The sequence below is a fragment of the Acomys minous genome, assembly GCF_964271855.1.
Source record: "Acomys minous genome assembly, chromosome: 9".
Lineage (NCBI taxonomy): Eukaryota > Metazoa > Chordata > Mammalia > Rodentia > Muridae > Acomys > Acomys minous.
Window position 1 is genome coordinate 100,200,609 of NC_140490.1, and position 19,036 is coordinate 100,219,644.

At 38.3% G+C, this 19,036-nt stretch overlaps 1 protein-coding gene across 2 annotated transcripts in view; it reads left to right on the top strand.

The window, feature by feature from the left end:
- The first annotated feature begins 1,957 nt into the window (after nucleotides 1-1,957).
- The window catches only part of DCN (decorin), a 36,974-nt gene continuing 19,895 nt past the window's right edge, over nucleotides 1,958-19,036 (top strand). The window contains exons 1-3 of one of the 2 annotated variants that reach the window (XM_084797260.1): nucleotides 1,958-2,185; nucleotides 5,875-6,120; nucleotides 17,127-17,239. In XM_084797260.1, the coding sequence (XP_084653386.1) occupies nucleotides 5,907-6,120; nucleotides 17,127-17,239 (327 nt within the window). In that variant the 5' untranslated portion in view covers nucleotides 1,958-2,185; nucleotides 5,875-5,906. Of the gene's footprint in view, nucleotides 2,186-4,936; nucleotides 5,141-5,874; nucleotides 6,121-17,126; nucleotides 17,240-19,036 lie in introns of those variants that run through there. The other variant, XM_084797261.1, reaches the window with a different exon arrangement.

Genomic DNA, 19,036 nt, shown 5'->3' on the forward strand with positions numbered 1-19,036 from the left:
ACCAGAAAATAAAGGAAGGTAATGTTTACAGGGAGCTTACACAGAAAGTAAATTTAAACAAAATCTTTCTACATATTGTCTTCTTTCATGTTCTATCCAAGGCTGAGACTTGGTAACATTTTCTATGCATTCCACAGGTGCAGACGCTGAGGTTCAGAGAAGGAGGGGAGTTGCTTTAATTCGTAAACCTGTCATCACAGGGAAGAACCCGGATGTGAACCTTAAACTTAATGGCTCCACTAATAAAAATCAAATGATTTATACACCTCTTTCTTTTCTTCTTGTCATCTTCATTCTAGTGCTCTTTCCTATTGCTTTTCTTTTCTTTTCTTTCCTATTCCTTTTCTTTTCTTTTCTCTTCTGCCTTGCTCTATAGTAGGCAACAAGTGCTGCCATAATCTGTCCTGATTCATTGTCGTGGAGTTCATTATTGCTAAGGAACAAATCAGAGCTATAGTGCAGTCCATCGTCAATATTTGAGTGTCTCTGGTAATTCACAGAGTATTTCTGAGATTATTTCCTACACATTGTAACTAAGTTAGAGAGACTCTATATGTTCTTTGGGAATAAGACAGGTACATAAATAACTGTAATGTGGACAAGGAGTCATTACATGCCAGAACAATGTCAATACAAGGAACATTCAGAGGAGAAAATAAATTAGTGCCAGGTCAAAGGTCACGGTCTTTACACCAATGTTTTAACAATTGTTCTTGCCTCTTTCTCCACCAACAGAATAGCCCAGTATGGTTTTCCTCAGTGCAGAAGAGATGGTTGGGATGAGGAGTTTAAAGACAGGCGGTTAGACTTGGGAAAGAAGTCAAAATAAGTGTAGCTACATCCTCCTCTCTGCCTTCAGTTTTCCTCTCACAAATTTAATTCCTTCAAGCTTCATGAAGCTAAAGAGTATTTACTGTAAAAGCACATACTTAGATGGCTGGAGGGGAGGGGAGGTGCAGAGAGGGGTCTTCTCAGCTTTCACAAATGTTGATTCAAGTTCCCACCTGGGAAGAGCCTACCCTCCCCCCTCAGCCCCCCCCCCCAATACAAAACACGCAAGTCAGAACCTGAGGACGAATGGCAGAACAGGCTGCAGTGTGCAGATATGGAATTGTAAAACCTCTAGGACTTTTCCAGTGCCTGAATACAACATCTCTTAATTTGCACTTTCCCTTCTCTTCCTCTTTTTTCTATTTGCTGAAATTTGGAAACAGCCACAGAAAATCTTGATTACATAAGGATTCCATCCAAAAAAATCAGGGTTCTTGGGGTTTTTTGTTGTTGTTGTTGTTGTTGTTGTTTTTGTTTTTGTTTTTTTAACCTACAAACTAAATTGTATACTAATCAGGCTCTAGTTTCTACGCGTTTTATTTAACAACAAAGGGGAGAGAATAAGAAAGATTTTAGAACTGTGAGTAATGAATGTAATAAACGGCATATTTTCCAGATTAAAGTCTGGCTTTGTCCCAAAACAGCCTAGAAATGCACCCCAAACGCGCAGAGAGCTGCACAGCACTTGAACTTCAGAGCCCTCGAGGGTCCACACAAGGCTACTCAGTCATATCCGTGGACTCCATTTAAAACAGCTGTAAGATTCATTTCACTCCATTTTCCAGCCCCACACATCTCCAAAGCAAGACAAGTTGTCACTTCAGAAGGTTAATAAATGCGACTTACAAACAAGTCTGGGAAGGGTGGGGAGTGGAACGGAGCTGAGGGTGGGGTGGGGTGTGGGGAGACAAACGGTTCAGTTACAATGTTTTAGGGAGAAAAAAAAAATAAGACAAATTTCAAATCAAGTTGCTCCGGCGAGACTACCAAAGCAGTTTGGAATGTTAGGCGGATGCAAGAGGGATAAAGTGAACGCAGGGGTGTGTGGAGGGGGAGGACGGGGGCGGGGGGGAGGGGGAAGGAAGCCGATAAAGTTTCTGGCTACAATACAAGAGACGTATCATTACCATATGATCTAATGTGGGTGTCAGCGGCATGTGCTCACTGAGGGAAACCTTAGTTTTTAACTGTGCTATGGAGTAGAAGCAGGAGCTTCTCAACCTAGTGACAGTCACAGAGCAGCACCTACCCCCTCCTCCTTTCCACACCTGCAAACTCTTTTGCTTGGGCTGAATACTTAGGGTAATTACATCTCAGCTTTGAGGGCTCCTGTGGCAAATACCCGGATTAAAAGGTATGGCTTTCAATAATTGTCCTGAACTCTGATACAGGCTAATAAAAACTTCCGTCAAGTGGAGGGCAGAAGGAAATAGCTGGCGAGAGAAAGAAAGTAGAAAGAAATTGCGCTAGACTTTTAAAATAATCTTTATGCAACATTTAGAAACGAGTCCTTTGAAAGAAAACAGAGGTTAAGTACTCGGTAAAAAAAAAAACTGGTTGAATGCATTGTTTTACTGTTTTCTCTTCTGTTCTTACAAAGATGCTTATTAAAAACTGTAACCTAACACCCTGACTGTCTATATTGATGTTTTTGCACTTTGTAATGATGGAATGTTTTGCTCTTTATGAACTGTTAACAGAAAAGCATTCTAAATAGCATACGGCTTGTGCCTAGATTAGGAATTTAAAGGTTTCTTCTCCTGCTGGATTCTTGCAAAATTCTTGCAACTCTTTAAAACCTCAGCAACTCAAGTCTCTAGCTATAGAGATGTAATGTCCATTTCTGCAACATCAGAAATGAAAAGGAGTTATTACTGGGGATGTTGGAAGGGACACTGAAAATATTTATTATGCTAAAGATCTGAGATACTACAGCTGCATACTTTCTTGGGTATAAAAAATAATGTTCGTGTCAACATTTTCAATGTAAGTGAAACTAAATGAGACTTTATTACGAGGTGCATTCAACTATGAGGTGAGGGTGGGGGTGGATTCTCATTTTAACTTTAGGGAGAGTAACCAGATGACCACTGGTTAACTGTGCTCCAGTGATCTTTGTGCCTATGGCTTTTTCTTCCCCTTGTTTATTTTAGCAGACCCCCTCCCACAAAAACCAAACTAAACCAAACCAAACAAAAAAAAACCATATGGGTTTTATAGTTTCTGCTTATGGACAAATGAGACTTTTATTCCTTGTATTTTAATTGTTTCTATTGTTACTGAAGTTTTGAAGTCACCTAATAAGGGGGATTTAAATTGTGTTCTGTATTTACAGATTCTCTATGTACAAAAGTGTTAAGTTTTGACTTTGAAACACCTACCGAAGGCATAAACATGTTTATACAAGTGTTAATCTGGATGATGTGGCTAATTAAATAAAGTAAGGTTGTTTAGAGAACCAGAAGTATTACTTCTGAGGATATATTTCTAAACTGCAGCAACCACTATTAATGGGAGACTGACTTTACAAATATTTGAGAGGAGCAGTTTCCACGAGATATTAAAAGGGTGTTGCCTCCATTACAGCCTCTCTTCTTCATCTATAGGCAACCTCTCTTTGCTGTTTTAGTTGCTATTTATCACAAAAAGAAAAAAAAACGCTGAAGAAATTTCGAGGACCACTGGCAAATATTAATTGCTCTTAACATGCTGGATCTTTGAGCATCGTACAAAATTTTAGAAGGAATTGGAGCAAAATTTATAAGCATATTTTTCTACGATAATAGAGTACACACACACACACACACACACACACACACACAGAGAGAGAGAGAGAGAGAGAGAGAGAGAGAGAGAGAGAGAGACAGAGACAGAGACAGAGACAGAGACAGAGACAGAGAGACAGACACCAAGAGACAGAGACAGAGAACAGAGACAGAGAACAGAGACAGAGACAAAGACAGAGAGATGGGGGGGGGGAGTGGGAGCAAGTAACTGCAGTGGTATGCAGTCAGACTGTATCCAGTTTTAATCTATAGGGAGTTTATGTGGAGAATTTGCAGTGCTTTAACAAGGGTAAGCAAGTATAAATAAGGACAGTGTTCCTCTGAGCCATTCCTCACTGTTGCCTTTTCAGGGCTGCTAGGGAAGCTGCCAGGCATGTCTCCTGGGGACACTGGATTATAAGGAGCCATCTGCAGTGACTCTCTTTCCTCTTTACTAAATCTGAGATGACTTTGTTTCATTTTTTTTCCTCCTAAAATTACAAGGCATTAACTAGGCCAAGTCAGCAAACTTGTGGTAAACCATAAACATTGTATTTTAATGTGAAACAGATAGAAGCCTTCTCCTTTACAGCAATCCAAATAAAGTTCTTGCTCAAACAGTAACCCCCTGTAAGACAGACACAGGCAATGGGTTGCTAGAGGACATTTGTTACTGAGCGTGGGGCAGTTGAGTGAGTCACAATCCTTATGATCTTTTTAACTGAAAAATTACAACCCTGTACAGTTTGTGCTGCTTTACACATACTCCAGTATTAATTATAAATTAAAAATGAAAAAGGATTTCGTTTTCAAATTGCAAAACATTTGTTTCTTTCCCAGTGGGTCTGACAAAAACTTTAAGGAGATACATTGTTATCTGTTCAAAGATATTGTCTTTTTTTTTTTTATTATTATTTATGGTAACTACTATTGGAAAATGTGACTCCAAACAGTTTTTTATTGTATTTTCAGGGGTGCAACTCTCTTGTAAATGTATAATTTTAAGTTGAGATCACGAGTTTAAAGGTTCCACCTGCAATAGGTTTGAGGACTGCTTACAAAGCTGCAGAGGGATCTTAAGCCATGTCAGCTCAAAAACAGATTGCTTGATCTCTATTTAGAATTAAACAATTCTCTATTGGAGTTACTTAATTCACATCCAAATAACTAGAAATTTTGTGTAAATATACAATGTGTTCTTTAAAGCATAAAACTTTTTTTTTTTGTTTCTTGGAGCAAACGGAATGAACTGTATTGCTAATAAGCTGACGGTCAGCTGAGTCATTCGTGTTCAAAATATTGTGCAAGGAATGGGTACAGAACAAGAATAATAAGGCACGCCCTGAGGGAGAACATCCGCTAATGCTGGGACAGAGTGAACACACACACAACACATTATAATATGTGATAAGTTTGTTAAAAAGAGGTCATAGCAGCAAGCTTGGGATCACAGAGGAGGCGAAGAACAGCACCCAGCTCGGATGAGTCAGGAAATACAGGAGGGAGACCAAGAATCTCACGTAATCTTTAAACTTTCTCAGAAGGTAGGTAACCAAAATAGCAAGGGTGTCTGTGTGTCGAGGTTGAGGTGTAGCCTTGCCGGTGAGAGAAAATGCAGAGAAATGTAGCTTTAAGGGTCAATGGGTACCAAACAATGTACTGGTTTCACAGACAACTCAGGAAACATGGTTACCATTGACAGGTGGTGAGATGTCAACACATGGTGGCAGTAGAATTGTACAAGGTGAACCTTAAACTTTAGACGGTGACTTGGGCAGCAGCGTGGGAGAGGATCCAGGGTAATAGAAAAGTTAGGAGCAGAAATGGGTTAGAGTCACTTGCCACAACTTAAGGGGTGTTGGGTGAGGAACCCTAGACCAAAGAGGAGGATCTGGAGATGAACATGGCTCCCAGAGGTGTGTCTCTAGTCAGAGTTGGATATGTCTTAGTGTATAGACAGAGTTGAGTTTGACTGTTGTATGGCACCGTTAACTGAGCATGGAAAATAAACAACACGATCTCTTCTTCAAATACACCTGGCCAGTGATATGGCACATCACCTTAATCCTGACCACAAGATGAAACGAACTGTTTAGTAGTTTGGATTGCTAGTGGTAAGCAAATGGTTTGCTTGTGTCTGTAAGTCACCTTTACCGCCTTTCAATGACTTTTTTTTTTTTGAATGCCTGACTTCTTCATAGCAAATGTTTTTTATGTAATGAATAACACATAAATTAACTGGCTGCCTTGCTCCTAAACCTTTCCCTCTGTTTTCCAGGTTCCCAGGTTGTAAAAATAAGTGAGATAGCTATGAAGGCAACTCTCATCCTCCTCCTTCTGGCACAAGTCTCTTGGGCTGGACCATTTGAACAGAGAGGCTTATTCGACTTTATGCTAGAAGATGAGGCGTCCGGGATAGAACCCTACCATGAAGCTCCTCCTCCTGATCGTATGGAGCCCATGGTCCCTATGTGCCCCTTTCGCTGCCAGTGTCACCTTCGAGTGGTGCAATGTTCTGATTTAGGTAAGTGAGTCTGGGCCAAGCTTGTGTTTCTTCTTAATAGAACTTTCAGGTTGTTTCTCTGCAGTTCCAGAGGTGAGAGACAGCACCGCCTAATGAGGAGAAAGGGAATTAACTTTGAGGCTAGGACACTTATTTGATGCTTTTTCTCCGTACTACCTTTCCCCAACCCTTTTTAAAGTCAGTTCGATCAACTCTGCAGTTTGCAATGAATCGCTTAAAAATAAAAATCGTTCTGACTTTAATAGACCTCCTTTTGTAAAGCAAACTGGCTAACAATGCATCGTCGTATGTTGTGTTTCCAGAGGGGTGTTTTTTCTGTTTCTTTTTCTTTTTAAATTCTTCATTTGTTTTCCTAAGACATTAGATGCTAAGGAAACCTGGAGCGTCCCTTTTCCTCTTTACAGAGTCCAGGCAACAAAGATTAAACATTACTAACTTGCAAAATATGCAGTTATCAGAATAAAAGGGAGTTTGATTGTGCAACAGAAAACTATCTTCCAGATACATCATCCTCCACTCATGATTTCCCTCTTACTTTTGGCAGCTTTTAGGCCAGCTGATTATGGTCTTTAGAAAGTTTCAAAAGACATATTTATAACTAAAGGGCAATGTAAATACTCAGAATAATCTCAGAGCATGAAACTCTAGCCTAATACACTAAAGACAGCTGACTTACCCTTTTAATAGTAAAAATTGGTCTGGAATTCCCAGGACCACATACTTAGGAGATAAATCTTCAGAAAGTTTGAAGGCTCCACGGTTGAGTTAAAGGTTAATGAACTTGGCCCACATGACAGATGCTTTTTCTTTCTTTCTCTTTGCTTCTATATTTTCTTAGAGTAAAGAAAAACATGGCCATAGGACTAGTATTTTGCTTGTGTGCCTTTCTTATGGAAGAAAATACCGCAACAGAAGAAAGTGTTTCTCTGAGAAGTCTCCTGTATTTAGTCAGAGCAATTTGCTATTGTGTAGAGAAATTATTAGCCAGGTGAACACACCCATACAAAGGTGCTCAGACAAGCATAGAACTGTTCAACATCAAGGCTAAAATACACTGTCATCTTCAGTGCTGATATAAACTGTACCTCACTTGAAAACTCCAGTGAGAGTGTATATGAATGCATCCAGGAGGCTATAGGCACTTTCATTTATTTATCATTCATTTATCTTGTAAGTATGTTACATATTGTGATGAATCCGTGACATTCTAGATGTGAGAATATGCATTATTGTAAGTTTCCTTAGGATTATCCTTGTCAGAGTTTTTAACGTGACAAAAGACATGTAATGCTCAAACTTTTGTCAATATTGCTTATATACTATCTAATATATGCAGACATTTTTCTATTTAAAGGCTTGACTCTGCGTTTTCCTCTAAGGCGGTGGCTCTCAACCCTCCTAATGCTGCGACCCTTTAATACAGTTCCCCATGTTGTGGTGATCCCCAACCATAAAATTATTTTCCTTGCTACTTCATGACTGTAACCTTGCAACTGTTATAAATCATAATGTAAATATTTTGGGGGTTAGAAGCTGTCAAAGGGGCCACAACCTAAGCCAAGGCTCTATTTGTGTTGATATTAAACAACATTCTCCTCCCCCCACTTCTTTTAAATCTACAACATTGATTCTTAAATGGTCCTTTCAAATAGAATAAATGAAAATTGAGAAACTAGGGCTTTGTCTTTTGTTTACAAGAAAACTGAAAAGCGTTTGGAATAGGCATGAAGTGTTGGCCCTAGCTACCACACTTCCCAGTAGCACCACCGTGCACTTACCTAGCGCACAGACAACTGAGACAGTAAACATCAAGTTGCCTAGATAGTGGCCAAATTCTTCTGTGAATTTCGTTTGTGAGACCCATAGCTTCTCTTCTATCTGGGTCAGATAAAGAACTTTCTAATTTAAAACGTCAAGCAGCAAGTGTAATTTTTAACAAATTAAGAAGTACAGTTGTTTTTTTTTAACAGTAAGCAGAAAGTACAACTTTTTCCTTTTCTGTTTATTCTTCACAAATATGTGATTTTTATTAAAAATTGGATACATTACATATACCATGTAATATTTTGATACACATACACACTCAGTTATGCTTAAATCTGTCACACCTACCCATCTTCTCAAACACTTAATACTTCCCCGTAAAAATAATCTTTCCAGATCCTTTCCTCGAGGAGTCTGAAATAAAAACTACCCTGTACTTATCTGGAGTTGCCTAACTGTGCAACGTACACAATACATTATTCTCTGCCTGAAGTGAGGTACTGTGAATCCCCAGTGTCTCCTCACTAACCGCCTGTCCGCCAGTCATCACCGGTCTACCCCCAACTTCTGTGAGAGCAGCTTGCATCTATTCCACACAGGAGTGAGACCATGCAGGATCCATCTTTCTATTTCTCGTGTGCTTCACCTAACACCACTCTCTCCAGTTTCATTCACGCTATAGAAGACAGGATCTCACAATTTTTCAAGAGTAGTTGTCTCTTGTGGATGTGCACCACAATTTCTCTAACTATTCACTGGTTAGCATACACTGGAAAAAGTATTGGATCAAATTACAAAACTGTCAACTAGAAAATGAAACAATAGGGGTGAGAGACAGCCTATAGGATGGGAGAACATATTTTCAGCTATACATCTATGAAGGTTTTTTTTTTCAGAACATACAGGGAACTCTAAAAATCTACTAGCAAAAAATAAACTAAAACCAAGAATATACATATCAGGACTGAGGCTGTGCTGGAAAGGCAATCTCAGGCACTCCAGACAGCTCCAACTCAGAGGCCATGGCAGCAGAGACAGCTGTTCATAAGACTGGGTCTTCGGGGACCCAGCCCAGACTAGACTTCTATGACCTTTGGTCCTGTTAATATTTGGTTACAAATGCGTAAGAGACCTGAGTTGAGAGCAAACTTTCTTGACCCTTGTCAGATTTCTTAGGCCATAAACCAAATGAAAATGTTCAAAAGTTGCCATATTTGAGGGGCATTCATTGATAGTAACAGTTACATTTTTAAAATGAGCAGTAGATCTAAATACATTTTTCTCAGTACAGTAAAATTAATACATTTTAAAAATGCTAAAGATCGCTCGTTACGAGGAAATGCGAATATAAGCTCTATCACCAGACAGAAGTAAGAATGACTTTATCAAGAATACTAAAGGCCTATTATCCTTCCTCTGAGTGCCACCAGGCATCTCCATCCAGGGGACATGTTCAAATATGGGGCACCAGAGTTTGTGTGAAAGTCAGACCACCAAGGAGAGACTTGATACCCTATGAGCATATACAGGGGGAGGAAGTCCCCCTCAGACACAGACATAGGGGAGGGGAGTAGGGGGGAAATGGGAGGAAGGGAGGAATGGGAGGATACAAGGGATGGGCTAACAACTAAGATGTAATATGAATAAATTAATAATAAAAAAGAAAAAAGAATACTAAAGGCAGCCAATGCTTAGGAGGGTGTCAAAAAAGAGAGGTCTTGAACTCTATGGGAAAGAGTTAGAAGGAGTATAGCCCTTATGGAAAACAGTATGGAGGGTTCTCAAAACATTAAAATCAACACACTATTTCCATCTGTTCTTCTCCTGGCTGTATGTCAGGGAGGGACCTTCATCCCTTATATGTTCACTGTAGCACCACCCACACCCAGGAAACACAAAGGTCAGTGAATAGGAAACGTGGAAGTGAATGTGGCTCATTCTTCTCCAACCTTTGGAAATTGTCTAATGTTGGTCTTGATCAGATGCTCTGTTTAGTGTGCTTGGTGTTTTGGAGGAAGATCATTTATGTTGGGGTCAGGAGTTACCAAAGAACATGATTTGGCACTTTCATCTCACTGATAAAATATACACGAGTCTTGAAAAGTCACATAATCACAATCATTGCTTTATGTGTAGTTTTTAAAATTAACCTCAGAAGGAATGATGTTTGAAAAGTATTTCAATCCTGTTAAAGTCATTTAAACCTAGAAAGAACTTTGTCTATATGGATAAATAGCCTTGAACTCAGATTACTTTGCTCTCTCCTATATGTAATTTGATACTTTCAAAAGTTTGCTTTCTCATTTAATGAATGGATATGTTTTATGTTGCTAGATAAGAACTAAGAAAATATGCGTTAACGTTCTTACCATAGCAACTAATTTTTAAATTCAGGATATTATCTCATAGATAAGCATCTAAATCTCAAGGCAATTTATGACCTGTGTTTTATCTTACTTGAATTTGAGCACTCATATGTACATGGCTCATGAAGCTGGACAAATCCAGGTGTGGTGGCAAAATCCTATTTTCCTAGCTATTTAGAAGACTGATGAAGGAGGGTTGCAAGTTCAAACCTGTTGGGCTATGGACAAAGAGAGAGAGAGAGAGAGAGAGAGAGAGAGAGAGAGAGAGAGAGAGAGACAGACAGAGAGACAGACAGAGAGAGAGACAGAGAGAGACAGAGAGAGAGAGAGAAAAGAGGAAGAAGAAGAAGAAGAAGAAGAAGAAGAAGAAGAAGAAGAAGAAGAAGAAGAAAAAGAGAGAAAAGAAGAGACGAGAGACAAAGAGAAACAACAGAGACAGAGAGCAAGAAGGGCAGAGAGAGGCCAAGACAAAGAGACAGACATAACCTATCACCTGCTTTTATAAACACTAAGGATTAGCTTTATTTCTTATTGACAGTGTTTAGCCATCAACATGATCGATGGCTGAGAACATCTCAGTGTTTTCCAATGAGAATAGAGAGGATCATGTGTTTGAACTTGGTGTTCAGCCATCTCTAATTCATAGCTAGGTTACTTTAAATCCAAGTCACTCTGACACTAACAATTATTTTTAACATATCTGATATTTTACTGGTTTACAAATAAACTGGGGTATTTGTCCTCATTAAATAGGATAGAGTTGATTAGGGACTGGTTTGGGTGTAATAATTTGTTGGGAAGCATCTGCTAACTGAACAAAAGCTCTTTAACCACACATGGACCTTTGTAATAAACTCTCTGAAGGTCGTGAACTTCATGGAACAATGACAAACATAACACTAGACATTACTGACAATAGTAACCAACTCAATGCTAAGTAAGATGTTTGCGTGAAAAATCTGTGTTTGAAATATCTGCGAAATAGACTATAGTCCCCAGGATAATATTTATTAATAATTGTACTGTACACAAGAGAAAAGAGAGAGAGATTCACATTCTAATCATCAGTAAAACAATTAGCCTAAATTATTTCTTATTGAAACTAATCATTTCAAGCTGGTGAATTGAAACCAGCTTTACACTATGATAGATAATTAATTTGTAATGCAGTTTATTGAAATCTCACCAAAGTCACGTGAAAGATATCATCCAAATTTGCTTCTTAGCCATAACTACAAAAACAGAAAAACTGTCATTGGAATAATAAATACATTTAAGTATGAAAATTCTATGAAATAAGATAACAGCATGGAGGTTCAGATGACTTGTTGCTCTGGAGGAGGACTGGTGTTCAGTCCCCAGCACTTACATGGTAGCTCGCTATTATCTGTTAACAGCTGTTCCAAGAAAGATCCAGTGTTCACTTCGGACCTCCACATATCAAATATAGTTTTGCAATATATAATGAAATCAATAATAAAAGTTACAGAAAATAGTCACAACTACTTAATATCTAAAATGAACAGTCATTCAAAGTGTGTGTTTCCAGTGATTCTGTAAATGCTGAAATGCTGACCCAACACCTAATTAACATTTGTTACAATGCATGTAGTTCACACATTGTCCACTACTGGGGAGAACTTACTATCACCAGTGACTAAAATCAGGGTCTTGCATGTGCTAAAGTACATGCTTTTCCACTGAGCTCTGAACTGTGGCTCTGTGTTTTTCCACTGAGCTCTGAAAATTTTTAAAGAAAGACCCTAGAGTCCTCAAACTGAAGTTCCATGAATTTCCCTTTGTGTTTCTTCTAAGCCACTTCTTGAAGAGGTGGGGTTTTTTTTTATTGGTTTCAAATTTATTATATTCTCTTGATTCATTTCAAGTGAGAGTATAGATCTATTAATCAAACTCAAAATTAATTTTGTGCATTGGTCTTGGTCAGTTTCTGTCGATAAATGTGTATCTGTTTCTCTAGCAGTTTATAGTTTATCCTTCTCCAAGAGAAATACATATCACGAAAGGAAGTTATTAACCCAAAACCCAGGGACATATAAAGCAGAGAGAACAAATGGTCATCTTCAGGTACACATGTGTCTAAAGATGGTGTAAAAAAAATGTCACAGTCAAAGAAGAGGGAGCAATTCACAGGTGAAGACAGTGAGACTGACATCATTTTTATGGGAGAATTCATTTGATAACTGAAAAATAAGGACTAAAATGACAATTTCTACAAGTTTTATCATAACGCATTGGAGGGAAAAAAACCTAATAAAAATAGGATATGGAGCAGCCCCCATGCCCACTCCCGTTCCCCAGTCTCCCACCCCAACTCCTGGCCCAGATTTGTTGGCTCCATTGGTCTCCTTGTGGAGCTCCTGACCCCTCCAGGTCCTTCCGTCCCCTGACTCTTCCATCAGACTCCCTGCACTCCACCCTAATATTTGGCTTAGAGTCTCATCAGCTGCTTTGATGCCCTGCTTGGTGGAGTCTTTCAGAGGATCTCTATGGTACGCTTCCTGCAGAGACTGATGCACCAGCCAAGGACCATGCATGGTGAGCACCTAGGCTCCCTGCTCAGATGTAGCCGATACACAGCACTGTCCCTCTGTGGCTCCTATAATATGGCAAGTAGGGGCTACCTCTGACATGGACTCTGACGCCCACTCGTTGATCAGTTTATCACTTCCTGTTGGCAGGGTGGCCTTGGCAGGCCACAGAGGAGGAGGATGCAGGCAGTCCACATGAAACTTGGTAGACTGTGGTCAGATGATAGGGAGGAGGGCTCCGCCTTTCTGAGGACTGGGGGGGGGGGAGGATGAGAGATGGAGGGTAGGACCAGGAGGAAACAAGGGAGGGGTCTAGGATCGGGATGTAAAGTGAACAAATTAAAAACAAAATAAATAAATAAATTACAATATAGGCTATGGAGAGATTTTATAACACAGCCTGGCAGAAACATTTTCAAAATCGTGCTCATGAACTCTTCAGTGTAGGACCACAAGGCTTTTTGATTTTTAAAAAATTGATATGTCATAAAGACGCTTGTATATGAAGTATCCAGAAAAAAACTCATAATGGAAAATAAAACAAAACAACAAATAGCAAACAACAACAACAACAACAACAAGCACTTCTCCGTTTACCCTGAATGTGTGTCTTACGTCTGTGGTTTTTAAGAAGGTTGGGCTCAAGGCATCACTGCTCCATCATGTGATTAGATGGACATTTATAGAGGAAGAATGATGAGTCAGCTTTGTAGGGTACTAGAGTAAAAGCAATGGCTTCTCACAAGGCATCCATGGCACGCGCAGAGATGACTCTCGAGGAATGAGCATCGGTGCTCAAGGTGCACTGGTGGTCACATGCAGGAATACCATACCAGATAGATACTTCTCGAGTGAGGACTCAAACCATATTGGCTATTGGTCTAGTTTAGCTAATGATCTATCTTGGCAATTTTACTTCTCTGGTCTTGTTTCTATATTCAGAAGGAATAAAGAGAGGACTCAATTAGGTTACAGCCTACTCCTTCCCTTTTTACTTTTGGGACAAGTGATTATTTTTCCTTTTAGACAAGGACTCATTATGTCGCACTGGCTGTCCTGGATCTTGATATGTAGACCAGGCTGGCCTTGAACTCTTACAGAGTCTCCTGCTTCTGCCTCCGAGTTCTGGGATTAAATGTATCAGGCTCAAAACCCAGCCGAATAAATCCCTTTTGAATTTTGACAAATCTGTCAGTTAATAGAGTTAAAATAAAGCTTAACAAAATAACACAATCTTCCAACAGCTTTCCAAATCAATTTCAAAAGGAGTTATATTTAAAAGTAATATTTATATATACACAAAATGGTCTTAGAATTTTGTGCATTTATTCATTGTTTTTGGTGTGTGTGTGAAACCTTACCTCAAAAGTAGTAAGGTGAACTTATCAGTTTTTCTTATTTTACGGTAGTGTCCTAGAAACCCTCATCACAGAGTACACAGGGAACAAGAGATTAACTGATATTCAAGGTTTTTTCTTCAGGATATTTTTAAAACTCATATTATGGATGATTTACCCACTATGCTTTTCCTAGATCTTTAAATATGCTAATTTACAGTAGGACATTTCATCTAGATATTAAATGTATAAGATTGGGAGGTGGGATCTGGCATGAGGACAGCTTTTCCTTGGGGATTACAGATAAACTAGACACACTAAATACCGTGTTGGAAGTCTCATGTGTTGCCTTTTAGCCATGCCCATTATTTCTGAACTAGCATTTTGAACATGCCATTAAATCCTTTCTAAAATGCACCCAGTAAAGGAAATTATCACCATGCTTTATGTTTTAGCTTCAATCAAGAGCTTTTACAACACAGTTTCATAAGTTATCATAGTATTGTTATAAAGGGAATAGTACAACATAGGATTTAATCGAAAATAATCTCTAAAGGTATCTATCTAATTCAAAGTAGTAATGACAAACATCCATTTATAACGTAAGTCAAATAGCTATGAGCCCGCTAGCAATTCAGAGCGGAAACATAAGCATTATAGTTTTTATCATTAGAATGGACCTCCAAGAGCTAATCTGCATGAACCACATGTCCAAAGGGGTGTTTTTATGCTTAAGTCTTCAGACATAAAGCAAATAACTTAGCTTAAGCAGTTTCTGTCATAAAACTCAAGGATGACATGAACAAATGGGTCAGCCATTCAGAGACAGTGTCCTTTCCTTGCACACGTGAGATTTCATCAGCTTGGCACTGTCCAAATGTCAAGACAGCCTCTAGAATTTTAGCTCACAATTATACAAAAGTAAGCATAAATGGAAGTTAAATCTCTGACAGAAAACAAGTACTAATGAGACATGGCACTATATTCCAAACACTATATTCCAGCGGAAAGGAAGTCACGTCTTTTTGTGGTTGGATCACACTAATTATCAAAGATTTGGCAAAAGTCTACATTCTCTAATTGCATGCAATTATCAAATTGACATTTTTGAAAATGGCAATGAGTATGATTGTAGATTACCGTCACTCACCCTCCCACAAGGTAGCTGCTCTGTAGTTTACTTCCCAGTGCTGAAAACACTTCAATCTTCCATTTCTATGGGAACCTTGTCTCTAATGAGCTCGATGTTTGTAGAGATTATCAAGTCAATGGATTACCACCTGCATTTGATGCTGAACTACATTAAGACACTGGTCCTTGATACAAACAATACTTCCTCCCACTGTCGTTGAAATGGTGGCCTATGGAGCAGACCAACAACAATAACAAGAAAAGGCCTTCCTAGAAATAAGAGATTTAAATTTATGTAGTTTTCATGGAAGAAATGAAGACATTTGAAATTTGATTGCCATGTGGTTTCTGAGCACATGCTCAACAAAGACTCAGAGCTGGAAAAGCTATCTTCACAACATTGTAGTGATTATATTTTGTTGTGATTTTAGTTTTAATGGAAACCTCCAGTGAATTATAGTTTTCACGAGTTATAGTCCTAAGTGGGTAAAGTCTGCTTACCCCAATTGCATATCCAGCCTCTAGTAAATGAAACAAAGCCTTGTCAAATGAGTCAGAAATATTTAGTACTTCAGGTTTTATAATGGCGGAGAACTTGTTTCTATCCAAAGTGAGAAGATAGAAATTTTGTTACGGTATCTTAAGATACAGATATTGACACACTATGTGAGAATAGAAGTTCCAGGTTGTTTTTTTAAAATAAGATTTATAGTGTCTCGTGTGTGTGTGTGTGTGTGTGTGTGTGTGTGTGTGTGTGTGTGTGTGTGTAACCAAGGGTGTGCATGTGTGCACACCTGTTTAAATGAATCTGCATTGTGTGTATATTAATGCTTATGGAAACGAAGAGGACCTTGGATTTTCTGCAGCTGGATTTACAGTTGTGAGCTCTTGTTGTGGGGGGTAGAAAGCAAACCCACATCACTGCAGAAGCAGTATAAACTCTTAAACACTCAAATATCCAGTTCCTCTTTTACTTCCTGTCTTCTCCAAAAAAATTTTTACAAATTGTAACAAAATTGACTAGTGAAACATACTTTTAAAGATATTTAACCATATCATAGTCAAGAACTATGGTTACACATCTACATTAGCACACCAAAAACAATATTCCAACGCTAAAGCTTCATGAAATTAATTTCACAGAACTTGTATCATCAAATTTAGCTCATTTTATTCTATTTAACCATAGAGCTATGGTTACAAATTGGCCATTAAAACTGATAGTGCCGTGGCATTGTAATTCAAATGAAAAAAATTCTTTCCCAAAAGCTTAGATAAAATTTCAATGAATAAACAAGAACTTGGTTACAAGTTCAAATAACTTTAAGTTTTAATGTAAATCCATGTCAGGGTTAGATGTGTAAAAGGAGATGCAAACTTCGTTGGAGCATTCTATTAATAAAGTTTTTTTTTTTTGGTTAGAATAGGTTTACAATTCACTCTGATCAGATATTTACAAAACATTTGTAAGGGCACAACATATAGAAAGAGATTTGAGCCTCTAGGCAGAAAAAATAATAATTATACCGGAAACATTTCAGTTATGACTACGAAAAAAAAAACCCTTGAAGTGGTTGAGAAAGATGTAACAAACATTTTCAACTACAACTGACGTAAGCATTGGAGGAAAAAAAATTTACAGGCAAAATGTAACCTCATTTTCCTTGTAAACACACACTGTATATGTTGGAAATACTTGTGATTCCATCACTCAGTACACTTAGGCAGGAGGATTGCAAATGAAAGGGTAGCCTACAAAGTGAAATATTGTCTTAAATTTTTTTAAAAAACCATCTTTTGTGATTCTGTAGTTGGGAAGTCCTTTTTTATACTACGAATTCTTGTTTCTCTTATAATAGGTTTGGACAAAGTCCCCAGACACATTCCACCTGATACAACATTGCTAGACCTACAAAACAACAAAATAACTGAGATCAAAGATGATGACTTTAAGGGCCTGAAGAACCTGCACGTGAGAATTATTTTCTTTTTTTATTTGTTATAAGATCAAACTCGGTCTTTTCAAAAGAAACCTGTGATAAGATCAAAACTAGCTGTGGTAATAAAATAGCACACACGTGTGTTTATCAGATTCTCTTCCTGTTGATGACAAGTAATGAAGGCAATATATTGAATAGCCACTAAAAAAGAAAAAATCACCAATATTTCTATGTATAATCCACATGTCTTCACTGTTTATTAAAAAATCTTTATACTTTAATGTTTATCAGTGTTTTCATGAGTAAATCTATGTTTTGCCACAGTTGATGGCATTTCAATTGCAGAAAAAAAAATAAGGCATTCATCTTAATTCTAGTGAAAGTTTATGCTTTTGTTTCCTTTATGGTTTTTGTGATTTATTCGCTAAAGAGGTGTGAATGACCTTTGGTAATGTCTTGGTACCAATAGAATAAAGAAAATCATCCAAATGTTGTTTAGTAAATGTAATTTTATATATATATATATCTTTGTACTTTAGATTGTATGTATGTGTATAATGTGCATGTGCCTATTGTGTGCTTTTAGTTATCTCTACTCAATATTAATATCAAGAGTGCATCAGAAAATCGAAGGTATTTTCAAAGGGATGTTATGAGCAAAGTTCATAAAGGCTCTGTCCATAAAGCAGCTGGAAAACAGGCACTGTGAAGAATTAAAATGTGACGGAAGATGGAGGCAAGAGACCATGGGGCACAGCACACCAAGGTCTCCCTCCTGACTCCTCACAATTGTCTATATTGCTGAGTCTTCTTAGAGGGTTGGAAAGGCCTAGGCTGAGGCCTTTCCTCAGCCATAAGGCAGTACCCAAAACTGCAAAGAGTGACATTGTAATGGGAAGTGTGGCATGACCAACCCAAATAGTGTCAAGCTTTCTGAGGCAAGCCTTTGAAAAGTCTGTCTACAGAAAACATTGGAAGCACTGTGAAACTTATCAGTCTTTTAAGTATGATTCCTTAAAAAAAAATTTAGTGAACATTTAAAATAGGGAGGCCAGGCATCAGTGTCTAAAGTCTATTACACTATGAAAATCTCAGTGTCGTTACACCACTGCAGGACCACTCTGGAAGCACTAGGTATGATACTCGAGGAAGCATATCAAGATGGCCTTAAAGAACACTCAGAGAAGCCAGGCATGGTGGCTCACTCCTGTCATCCCAGCACTAGGAGAGGCAGAGGCAAGCAGATCTCTGTGAGTCCAAGGTCAGCCTGGTCCACAAAGCAAAGCCAGCCAAGGCTACACAGAGAAACTCTCTCTCAAAAAGCATCTCCCACATCCCCCCTCCCCCTACAGGACAGTCGTGGGGAGAAAAGATCTGAGTGTCTTATGTCCTTGACACAAAGTGATATCTATGTCTACATTGAGTGACAGGTGATATATCTTATTTAAGAGTCACAATGAAGAAGAGTCACTACAATTACTTCTGTTAACAAAGAGACAACAGAATTTTCTAGTAGGGAGACATGTCAGGACACTACATTTTTCACTTCATACTAAAATCTAATTTAAAGAGAATTTCCAGAAAGTGGAACTTCTAGTGATATGGCCCCAGCTGTGCTGATAATAGTACACAGACATTTTATTTTTATTGGTGAATGTCATAGTAATATAATTCTGAGGCCTGGAGCATTTAATTCACATTTATTTATTTATTATACTCATTGTTGAAATAACTGAGGAAATGCATGATTAAACAGGCAATATATGATACAATGCAAATATACAGTGCTGCTACAAATTAGAATAGGAATTGTAGATAATAAAAGCAAT